General features: G+C 38.7%; 1 protein-coding gene across 1 annotated transcript in view; it reads right to left on the bottom strand.

The window, feature by feature from the left end:
• LOC128698605 (probable ATP-dependent RNA helicase DDX43) overlaps nt 1-12,178 on the bottom strand; it is a 100,834-nt gene that overhangs the window by 60,915 nt on the left and 27,741 nt on the right. Inside the window, exon 5 of the mRNA XM_070085021.1 lies at nt 6,626-6,846. Coding sequence (XP_069941122.1) covers nt 6,626-6,846 — 221 coding nt within the window. The remainder of the gene's footprint in view (nt 1-6,625; nt 6,847-12,178) is intronic.

Raw genomic sequence — 12,178 nt, 5'->3', positions numbered from 1 at the left:
TCACTATCCTCGTAAAAACTCTTCACTGCTTTCAGTAACCTACCTCCTACACCATACACCTGCAACATCTGCCACATTGCCCCCCTATCCACCCTGTCATACGCCTTTTCCAAATCCATAAATGCCACGAAGACCTCTTTAGCCTTATCTAAATACTGTTCACTTATATGTTTCACTGTACTACCTTTCCTAAAGCCTCCTTGTTCATCTGCTATCCTATTCTCCGTCTTACTCTTAATTCTTTCAATAATAACTCTACCATACACTTTGCCAGGTATACTCAACAGACTTATCCCCCTATAATTTTTGCACTCTCTTTTATCCCCTTTGCCTTTATACAAAGGAACTATGCATGCTCTCTGCCAATCCCTAGGTACCTTACCCTCTTCCATACATTTATTAAATAATTGCACCAACCACTCCAAAACTATATCCCCACCTGCTTTTAACATTTCTATCTTTATCCCATCAATCCCGGCTGCCTTACCCCCTTTCATTTTACCTACTGTCTCACGAACTTCCCCCACACTCACAACTGGCTCTTCCTCACTCCTACAAGATGTTGTTCCTCCTTGCCCTATACACGAAATCACAGCTTCCCTATCTTCATCAACATTTAACAATTCCTCAAAATATTCCCTCCATCTTCCCAATACCTCTAACTCTCCATTTAATAACTCTCCTCTCCTATTTTTAACTGACAAATCCATTTGTTCTCTAGGCTTTCTTAACTTGTTAATCTCACTCCAAAACTTTTTCTTATTTTCAACAAAATTTGTTGATAACATCTCACCCACTCTCTCATTTGCTCTCTTTTTACATTGCTTCACCACTCTCTTAACCTCTCTCTTTTTCTCCATATACTCTTCCCTCCTTACATCACTTCTACTTTGTAAAAACTTCTCATATGCTAACTTTTTCTCCCTTACTACTCTCTTCACATCATCATTCCACCAATCGCTCCTCTTCCCTCCCGCACCCACTTTCCTGTAACCACAAACTCTTTTGTCCCCCTTCGCTTTATAAAAAGGAATTATACACACACACATTGCCAATCCCTAGGTACCTTCCCCTCTTTCATACATTTATTAAACAAAAACACCAACCACTCCAACATTATCTCCCCCTGCTTTTAACACTTCTGTCATGATCCCATCAGCTCCAGCTGTTTTACTCCTTTTCATTTTACAAAATGTCTCGTGCACCTTCCCCACACTCGCATCCTGCTCTTCTTAAATCCTAAAAGATGTTATACCTCCCTGGCCAGTGCATGAAATTACTGCCTCCCTTTCTTCATCGACATTTAACCCTTTGAGGGTCGACAGGCCCTCTCCGAGACTTGTTCTCAGGGTCGGTAAAATTTAAAAAAAAAAATTCTTCTTATGAAAAGATAGAGAATCTTTTCCCGATCATAATGACACCAAAAGTATGAAATTTGATGGAAAACTTACGGAATTATGCTCTCGCGAAGTTAGCGGTCTCGACGATGTTTACGCATCGGCGATTTTGCCCACATTGAGCCCTATTTTCAGCCAATTCCAGTGTACTAGTCGACAAAAATCATAACTATTTCTCTAGAACTCCATTTTTTCTATTGAATGTGTACAAGAAACCACCCATTTACTGATTTCAACTAGCTAATACAGTGGTCAGAATTTAGCAATTTTGCAAATTTCACACAAATTTCAAATGATGCCAATTTCCAAATAGGGTCCAGAATAAACAAGAAAGACATTCCTGGCACTAAAATAACATTTCCTTTGTTCGTTAGTCACATCCCCAGGCCCCTCTTATATTTCTTCGGCTTTGCACTTTCAATTTTTATTCTTAAAAAAAATAGAAGATTTACTGTTATGTAGACAGCTGCATTAGTGTAGAAATGGTATAAATAATATCAGCGCACTTGTGAAAGAATATTAGACTCACCAACTGCATGTATTGGACGCTTGGCATGATTTGTTTACTTTTGAACTTTGGTAAAAATCGAACATTTGAGCTCAATTTCAAGGTACTTTTCATTGTAAAACCAGTCAAATCTCAATTTCTGTAATATGTCTTCCATTCTATAAAATGAGACCAAGAAAACTAGAATACAACAATAAATACCATACGAAAATACAATGCAAAGTCGCTGTTTTATTCCAAAAACACGGTCAAAGTTTTTTTCTCATTACGCACCGTGTGCTGCAGGATTTTTTTATACTGCACACACTGACCACATAGACCCATTCTTTCATATGTATGCCTACCAGCTTTCTCCCACCAGATTTGAGGGCGCTAGAATTTAGGCGTACTAGTACGTCAAAAACCCTGGGTCATAAGCCGTACTAGTACGGGCGAAACCCTCAAAGGGTTAAAAGTTCCTCAAAATATTCCCGCCATCTACCCAATACCTCCAGCTCCCCATCTACTATCTCCCCTACTCTTTTTAGCTGACAAATCCATTTCTCTAGGCTTCCTTAACCTGTTTATCTCAAAAAAAAATTCTTATTCTAAGCAAAATTTCTTGACTGCCTTTCCCACTCTATCATTTGCTCTCCTATTGCACTCCCACACCACTCTCTTCACCTTTGTTTTACTCTCCACATACTATGCCCTTCTTATATCACTTCTGCTTTGTAAAAACCTCTCATAAGCTACCTTTTTCTCTTTTATCATACCCTTTACCTCATCATTCCACCAATCATTCCTCTTTCCCTCTGCACCCACCCTCCAATAGCCACGAACTTCTGCCCCACATTCTAATATTGCATTTTTTAAACTATCCCCTCCCTCTTCAACCTCCCACTAACCATACTTGCACTAGCCCACCTTTCTGCCAAAAGTTGCTAATATCTCATCTTAACTTCCTCCTCCCTTAGTTTATAAACTTTCACCTCTCTTACTACTGTTGCCATTTTCCTTTTGTCCCATCTATCTCTTACTCTAACTGTAGCTACAACTAAATAATGATTCAATATATTTATTGCTCTTCCATTATTATTATTATTATGACTATTATCATCGGCATACCTTGTTCACTGAGTTTAATCATTTCTCAGGCTGCCACAAGAGACAGTGTAAACACACAGATGAACACACTAGCTAACCAACTCCCTTTACTGTGAAATTCTTTTGTACTTCCTCCATTTTCCTCTTCCAAAAGCTGCTGCACTTCTTACTCTATCTTGTACTATGGGGTGACAAAGTACAAATTTAAAGACGAAATATGTAATTTTGGATATTACTTGATGCTGAGATGCATCACTAACCCCTTCACAATGAACTTCTTTTGTACTTCCATTTTCCTCTTCCAAGTGCTGCTGCACTTCTATCTTGCACTATAGGGTGCACAAAAAAGTACAAATTAGTACAAATATGTAGTCTTGGAGACTGTGAAAGCTAGTGTACTGAAAGGCTGTAGGAAGGAGGCTGAGATGCTTGACGCTGAGACACCACACTGCCTGTTTCTCGTACGGCATACTATACCGATTCATGGGAGAGCCAGTCATAACTCAGAGTTGTCAGTAAACGAGTATGTCAGCAAGTGAGAAGAGGCTGTAAAACAATTTTACGTCAAACAAGAGTAATAATATATCACTGGTCAACAACCAAAATGCTTCCGAGACCAGAGTAGCAATTTCCAACTAATTTTAGGTGACTGATAATGAATATCATGGTTAAAATTGTTTGTTAGCTCTATTTTTCAATATATACCTACGTGTCACAACAGGCTTGTGGCAGTGTGTTTCTTACCACACTCACAGTCTCATTACCCTTCATTATTGTTCCAGCAGTCATAGAAGGTGGTTGTGCTGTGCAAGTTTATATTCTGAGGTGAAAAGTAAGTGATTTTCTTAGCCAAACACTTTTAAACTTATAATAAATATTCACTGAGCAAACTATTGATATGAATGTGAGGTATATTATATTAATTTTATTTTCCTACTGAAAGATATAAATACTTCTGCTTAGCTGTCATGCTCTGTATTATAATGATAAATTAATGAATAAATTTTCTGTTTATCTTCTAACTGTTTGTTGTTTTCTTCTTTCAGATGCCTCATACCGAGGAATAGGGCAGACAACTTCTGCTACATTTGTGGTGAGGTGACCTTTGTATCAAAGAAGCGCTGTATAACTGCTATAGTTAGAAAGGCACACACATGCTGCAACAATTGTGCTACTAACCTTCGCCAATGGTTGAACAGGAAGAGGAAAGGAATGCCTTTTGCTGTGCCAATGACATGGCAGGAGCCAACAGACCAGACCAACAATTGTTATTTCTCCATGGTACCTCCAGTACAAAAGGGCTTTTCAAAGAATAAAAAAAAAAAGGGAGGGGGGGGTCCATTGAATATCCAAACATTTCATCAGCTATTCACTCGGTTCCACATGAAGAAGGTCTACCTGTTCCTGATGCACAAACTTCTGTATCCTTCGAGTCAGATGAAGAAAAGGATGACAGTGCTGGATTACAGTGTGACCGAAACTTTGATGAAGCACACTCCTTTAGGCCACATCTCATAAGAAAATGGGAACTCCATGACCTTGTCAGGGATAAGAACATAAAAACATAAGAAAGGAGGAACACTGCAGCAGGCCTGTTGGCCCATACTAGGCAGGTCCTTTACAATTCATCCCACTAACAAACATTTGACCAACCCAATTTTCAATGCCACCCAAGAAACAAGCTCCGATGTGCAAGTCCCTCTCAAATCCAACCCCTCCCACTCATGTACTTATCCAACCTAAATTTGAAACTACCCAAAGTCCTAGCCTCAATAACCCAACTAGGTAGACTGTTCCACTCATCAACTACCCTATTTCCAAACCAATACTTTCCTATGTCCTTTCTAAATCTAAACTTATCTAATTTAAATCCATTACTGCGGGTTCTCTCTTGGAGAGATATCCTCAAGACCTTGTTAATATCCCCTTTATTAATACCTATCTTCCACTTATACACTTCGATCAGGTCTCCCCTCATTCTTCGTCTAACAAGTGAATGTAACTTAAGAGTCTTCAATCTTTCTTCATAAGGAAGATTTCTAATGCTATGTATTAATTTAGTCATCCTACGCTGAATGTTTTCTAACGAATTTATGTCCATTCTGTAATATGGAGACCAGAATTGAGCTGCATAATCTAGGTGAGGCCTTACTAATGATGTATAAAGCTGCAGTATGACCTCTGGACTTCTGTTGCTTACACTTCTTGATATAAATCCCAGTAATCTATTTGCCTTATTACGTACGCTTAGGCATTGCTGTCTTGGTTTAAGGTTGCTGCTTACCATAACCCCCAAGTCCTTTTTGCAATCTGTATGGCTAAGTTCTACATTATTTAACTTGTAAGTGCTAGGGTTATGGACACTCCCGAACTTCAGAACCTTGCATTTATCTACATTGAACTGCATCTGCCACTTTTCTGACCAAGAGTAGAGTTTGTCTAAATCCTCCTTGCAGCAGAGCTGCAAGGCTCTCGTCTTCAACAGTGGAATCTCCTAGTAGCTGATGTGAAGATTTCAAAATTTTGCAACTGTCAGCAGCAGTTCAACAACTTCTTCGTAATGGAAGGTGATTTAGTGGCCTGTTCAATATCCACCTCTCATTGAACCAAACAAAATTTTGCTACCACCACAACACATAAAACTGGGGTTTATGAAAAACTTTATAAAAGCTTTAGACAAAACCAGTCACGGATTCAAGTATTTAACAAAAATTCCCCTCACTGAGCGACGCTAAGATAAGAGAGGGAGTCTTCAATGGTCCTCAGATTCTAGAGCTTCTTAAAGATGGTGATTTTGAATCAGACCTTCACAGGGAGGAGAAAGCTGACTGGGAAGCATTCAAGTTAGTGGTGAAGGGATTTCTCGGAAACAGAAGAGAAGGCAACTATGAAGAACTGGTGGAAAACTTCATCAAGGCTTACAAGAACACGGGATGTAACATGTCACTTAAAATCTACATTTTGGACTCGTATTTAAGACGTTTTTCCAGCAAACTGAGAAGCAGTTAGTGACGAACATGGTGAAAGGTTTCACCAAGATATTTCAACCATGGAAAAGTGGTACCAGGGCAAATGGGGCACAAGAATGCTTGCAGACGCTGGCAAGAGATGATTCTTCAGCCCACTATAAGCGTCAAGTGAAAAGGCAGAGAGTAGGTAAGGATTAGAGTCTAAAACATACCGACACATATTTTACGCTACAAGCTGAGCACCTCTGCAAAAACAGTGATTATGTGTGAGTGAGGTGAAAGAGTTGAATGATGATGAAAGTATCTTCTTTTTGGGGATTTTCTTCCTTTTTGGGTCACCCTGCCTCGGTGGGAGACGGCCGACTTGTTAAAAAAAAAAATCAACTCTTTAAACCTATAACCAATAAGCATTTTTCAAGGTGATATTTGGGTTCAGGACATGAAAATACATAAGAATTAACTAATCTTGTTTAAGCAGCATACAACTTTTCAAAAATTGTTGACTAGTGAATTATCTGATTTTGAGGCAAATAACTCCCCCTCCATGCAAATGGAGAAAGAAGGCAGTAATTTTTATTAAGAAAAATAGTGTCCAAAAGATTAACTAACTTGTATAAAAAAAAAATATTGATGCCTTGAAGACTATAATGGGAAACAAAGCTTACCTGTACCAGTTTGAGCTATTCCAATCATATCATGTCCTTGCATTAAGATTGGCCACGACTGTGACTGTATTGGAGTTGGAAATTTAAATCCCATCCTTTCTATTTCAGCCAGTAAATCAGGATATGGTTCAAAGGCCTGCTTGAAAGTGATCACTGGGTTTGGTATTTTCTCTTTACCATTGCCGTCATTCCAGCGAACTGTTATATTGAAGTTCTTCTCTCTGAAGTAATCAAACAAATTAGTACATACCAAAATCCCCCCAAAAATACATATAGTATATGTATACAGCCTCTCCTCACTTACTGATGTACTTGTTCACCAATGCCTCAGATTTATGATGGGTCAGGTGTTAAAGTGTAATAAGTTCACTATTTTGCCATTATATATCATAGTGACTATCTGTCCATTTAACTTTGTTTACCATTACTTAATTTAGTCCCTTATATATTTTCTCCTTTATTTTAGCTTAATATAACTACCTTAGTTCATATATTCACAATTCTTAAAATAATCAAAGTGCTATTCTCAGGGGCTAAAGTGTAACAAGTTCACTATTTTGCCATTATATTCCCAAGCTCATTTATTTATTTATTTTTTCTCTCCTCTTGTCCATATAGTCACATTTATTAAAATACTCCAGGTGCTACTGACTACCTCAGGTGCTACTGATTTTGCTTTTAATACATTCTTTTATTATTATATTCATTAGCTCCTTTATTTTAGCTGTAAATATCTACTGTAGTTCATAAACTCACTTGTTAAAATAATTAAGGTGCTATTAGATGCTTAAGTGTATAACTGAATTATCTATTCTGTAATAATCCCTTTTTCTTTCAAATTTTTACAAGTTTTAGATTAATCACAGAGTCTTAGTCATAAGTCTAGTTGTAGATTCAATATAAACCTTGTATCATTTTAATCAGAAAATCTAGTTTGTAAAATTACTCTCATCCTATGATTACAGGCATAGATCCTGATGTAAACTTTTTACAAAATGAATTACACGAATCAACCAGTAACTGTAATTACTACACAGCAGACCAAGCAAAGACATTACTCAGTGCAAACAATAACAATGTCAGATCCTTGAGCAAACATTATGATGACCTCACAGCATTACTCAATTCCCTTCATTCCAATATATCAATCATCACACTCACAGAAACCTGACTTAAGCCTAATATTACAGATTTCTATACCATTCCTGGCTACATAGCCATACACAACTGCAGAACAGACCAGCAAGGAGGAGGAACAGCTATATACTACTCAAATCAACTCGAATGTATCAATAAATCTTGCACAAGGGACGAACATGGAGAATATATCATGGCCAAATTTAAATCAAAAGACCTGCAAAAACCCCTCACAGTTATAAACATCTACAGAGTACCACAGTCAAACATTTATACCTGGAGTTTACCTGGAGAGAGTTTTGGGGGTCAACGCCCCCGCGGCCCGGTCTGTGACCAGGCCTCCTGGTGGATCAGCGCCTGATCAACCAGGCTGTTGCTGCTGGCTGCACGCAAACCAACGTACGAGCCACAGCCCGGCTGATCAGGAACTGACTTTAGGTGCTTGTCCAGTGCCAGCTTGAAGACTGCCAGGGGTCTGTTGGTAATCCCCCTTATGTGTGCTGGGAGGCAGTTGAACAGTCTCGGGCCCCTGACACTTATTGTATGGTCTCTTAACGTGCTAGTGACACCCCTGCTTTTCATTGGGGGGATGGTGCATCGTCTGCCAAGTCTTTTGCTTTCGTAGTGAGTGATTTTCGTGTGCAAGTTCGGTACTAGTCCCTCTAGGATTTTCCAGGTGTATATAATCATGTATCTCTCCCTCCTGCGTTCCAGGGAAAAACTAGGAAACATGATTACTGATGCACACATGAATAAAGACCACCTACTACTAACAGGAGATTTCAACAAACATACTACACGACCAGGACCCACAAGTAACCAAATTCACAAACACAATGAGTAACTGCCTGTTGCTACCAGCAATATCTAAACCTATAAGAATCTCCAAGACAAGCATCTCCTTAATAGACCACATCTGGACAATCATCATATCCCCTTTAAAATCAGGCATAATCACAGACAACACTACAGACCACTACCCAACCTTTCTCATAACTAATCTGGGCAAACTGCCACAAGACATTACTAAAGTAACCTTCAGACTACATAACAAGACAGCAATTAACAACTTTATAGCAGCTATGAATAGCATCAATTGGCAAAATGAGCTCGAAACATATACAGATAGGAATGACTGTATAAATAATTTAAAAAAAAAAGCCCAATGCCTCTATAACAGACATTGCCCAAGAAAAACTAAACAGATCACAGCAAAGAGACTGAATAATCCCTGGCTAACACCAAGCATCCTCAAATCCATTAACACAAAGCACAAATATGAAAAACAGTATAGAATAGGTCAAATAACTAGAGAACAGTCAAAAAGTTACTCGTCAGCACTTACCAGCCTGATAAGAAGGTAAAAAAAATTGTATTATGAAAACAGATTACATAACATCAAAAGTGATATGAAAAAAACCTGGAAAACTCTATCTTAAATTCTTGGAACTAAAAAGTTATCCAAAAACAAAACAATCAAACTAACAAAATCAGATGAACCCCTACTCCAACCGAAGCAGCAAACAGACTTGATGTTTTCTTCTCCACGACCCTAGATTAAATGCTAAATACTCAGTACACACTTACCTATGTACTCCCACATCATAACTGAAACAATCACTTTGAACCTTTTATCCGTTGTTGACAGGAATATAATTGAATCATTGTTTTCACAAAAAGCATTTTCGAATATAAATATTTTTTTTTTTTTTTTTTTTTTTCAACAAGTCGGTCGTCTCCCACCGAGGCAGGGTGACCCAAAAAAGAAAGAAAATCCCCAAAAAGAAAATACTTTCATCATCATTCAACACTTTCACCACACTCACACATTATCACTGCTTTTGCAGAGGTGCTCAGAATATAACAGTTTAGAAGCATATACGTATAGAGATACACAACATATCCCTCCAAACTGCCAATATCCCAAACCCCTCCTTTAAAGTGCAGGCATTGTACTTCCCATTTCCAGGACTCAAGTCCGACTATATGAAAATAACCGGTTTCCCTGAATCCCTTCACTAAATATTACCCTGCTCACACTCCAACAGATCGTCAGGTCCCAAGTATCATTCGTCTCCATTCACTCCTATCTAACACGCTCGTGCACGCTTGCTGGAAGTCCAAGCCCCTCACCCACAAAACCTCCTTTACCCCCTCTTTCCAACCCTTTCGAGGACGACCCCTACCCCTCTTTCCTTCCCCTATAGATTTATATGCTTTCCATGTCATTCTACTTTGATCCATTCTCTCTAAATGACCAAACCACCTCAACAACCCCTCTTCTGCCCTCTGACTAATGCTTTTATTAACTCCACACCTTCTCCTAATTTCCACACTCCGAATTTTCTGCATAATATTTACACCACACATTGCCCTTAGACAGGACATCTCCACTGCCTCCAACCGTCTCCTCGCTGCTGCATTTACCACCCAAGCTTCACATCCATATAAGAGTGTTGGTACTACTATACTTTCATACATTCCCTTCTTTGCCTCCATAGATAACGTTTTTTGACTCCACATATACCTCAACGCACCACTCACCTTTTTTCCCTCATCAATTCTATGATTAACCTCATCCTTCATAAATCCATCCGCCGACACGTCAACTCCCAAGTATCTGAAAACATTCACTTCTTCCATACTCCTCCTCCCCAATTTGATATCCAATTTTTCTTTATCTAAATCATTTGATACCCTCATCACCTTACTCTTTTCTATGTTCACTTTCAACTTTCTACCTTTACACACATTCTCAAACTCATCCACTAACCTTTGCAATTTTTCTTTAGAATCTCCCATAAGCACAGTATCATCAGCAAAAAGTAACTGTGTCAATTCCCATTTTGAATTTGATTCCCCATAATTTAATCCCACCCCTCTCCCGAACACCCTAGCATTTACTTCTTTTACAACCCCATCTATAAATATATTAAACAACCATGGTGACATTACACATCCCTGTCTAAGACCTACTTTTACCGGGAAGTATTCTCCCTCTTTTCTACACACCCTAACCTGAGCCTCACTATCCTCATAAAAGCTCTTTACAGCATTTAGTAACTTACCACCTATTCCATATACTTGCAACATCTGCCACATTGCTCCTCTATCCACTCTATCATATGCCTTTTCTAAATCCATAAATGCAATAAAAACTTCCCTACCTTTATCTAAATACTGTTCACATATATGCTTCAATGTAAACACTTGATCTACACATCCCCTACCCACTCTGAAACCTCCTTGTTCGTCCGCAATTCTACATTCTGTCTTACCTCTAATTCTTTCAATTATAACCCTACCGTATACTTTTCCTGGTATACTCAGTAAACTTATTCCTCTATAATTTTTACAATCTCTTTTGTCCCCTTTCCCTTTATATAAAGGGACTATACATGCTCTCCGCCAATCCCTAGGTACCTTCCCCTCTTTCATACATTTATTAAACAAAAGTACCAACCACTCCAACACTATATTCCCCCCTGCTTTTAACATTTCTGTCATGATCCCATCAGTTCCAGCTGCTTTACCCCCTTTCATTCTACGTAATGCCTCACGTACCTCCACCACACTTACAGTCTGCTCTTCTTCACTCCTAAAAGATGGTATACCTCCCTGGCCAGTGCATGAAATTACCGCCTCCCTTTCTTCCTTAACATTTAAAAGTTCCTCGAAATATTCTCGCCATCTACCTAATACCTCCCTCTCCCCATCTACTAACTCCCCTACTCTGTTTTTAACTGACAAATCCATACTTTCCCTAGGCTTTCTTAACTTGTTTAACTCACTCCAAAATTTTTTCTTATTTTCATTAAAATTTCTTGACAGTGCCTCTCCCACTCTTTCATCTGCTCTCCTTTTGCACTCTCTCACCACTCTCTTCACCTTTCTTTTACTCTCCATATACTCTGCTCTTCTTATAACACTTCTGCTTTGTAAAAATCTCTCGTAAGCTACCTTTTTCTCTTTTATCACACCCTTTACTTCATCATTCCACCAATCACTCCTCTTTCCTCCTGCCCCCACCCTCCTATAACCACAAACTTCTGCCCCACATTCTAATACTGCATTTTTAAAACTATTCCAACCCTCTTCAACCCCCCCACTACTCATCTTTGCACTAGCCCACCTTTCTGCCAATAGTCGCTTATATCTCGCCCTAACTTCCTCCTCCCTTAGTTTATACACTTTCACCTCCCTCTTACTTGTTGTTGCCACCTTCCTCTTTTCCCATTTACCTCTTACTCTAACTGTAGCTACAACTAAATAATGATCCGATATATCAGTTGCCCCTCTATAAACATGTACATCCTGGAGCCTACCCATCAACCTTTTATCCACCAATACATAATCTAACAAACTACTTTCATTACGTGCTACATCATACCTTGTATATTTATTTATCCTCTTTTT

The sequence above is a fragment of the Cherax quadricarinatus genome, chromosome 14 (assembly GCF_038502225.1).
Source record: "Cherax quadricarinatus isolate ZL_2023a chromosome 14, ASM3850222v1, whole genome shotgun sequence".
Taxonomy (NCBI): Eukaryota; Metazoa; Arthropoda; class Malacostraca; order Decapoda; family Parastacidae; genus Cherax; species Cherax quadricarinatus.
This window is presented reverse-complemented; position numbering and strand designations above follow the sequence as displayed.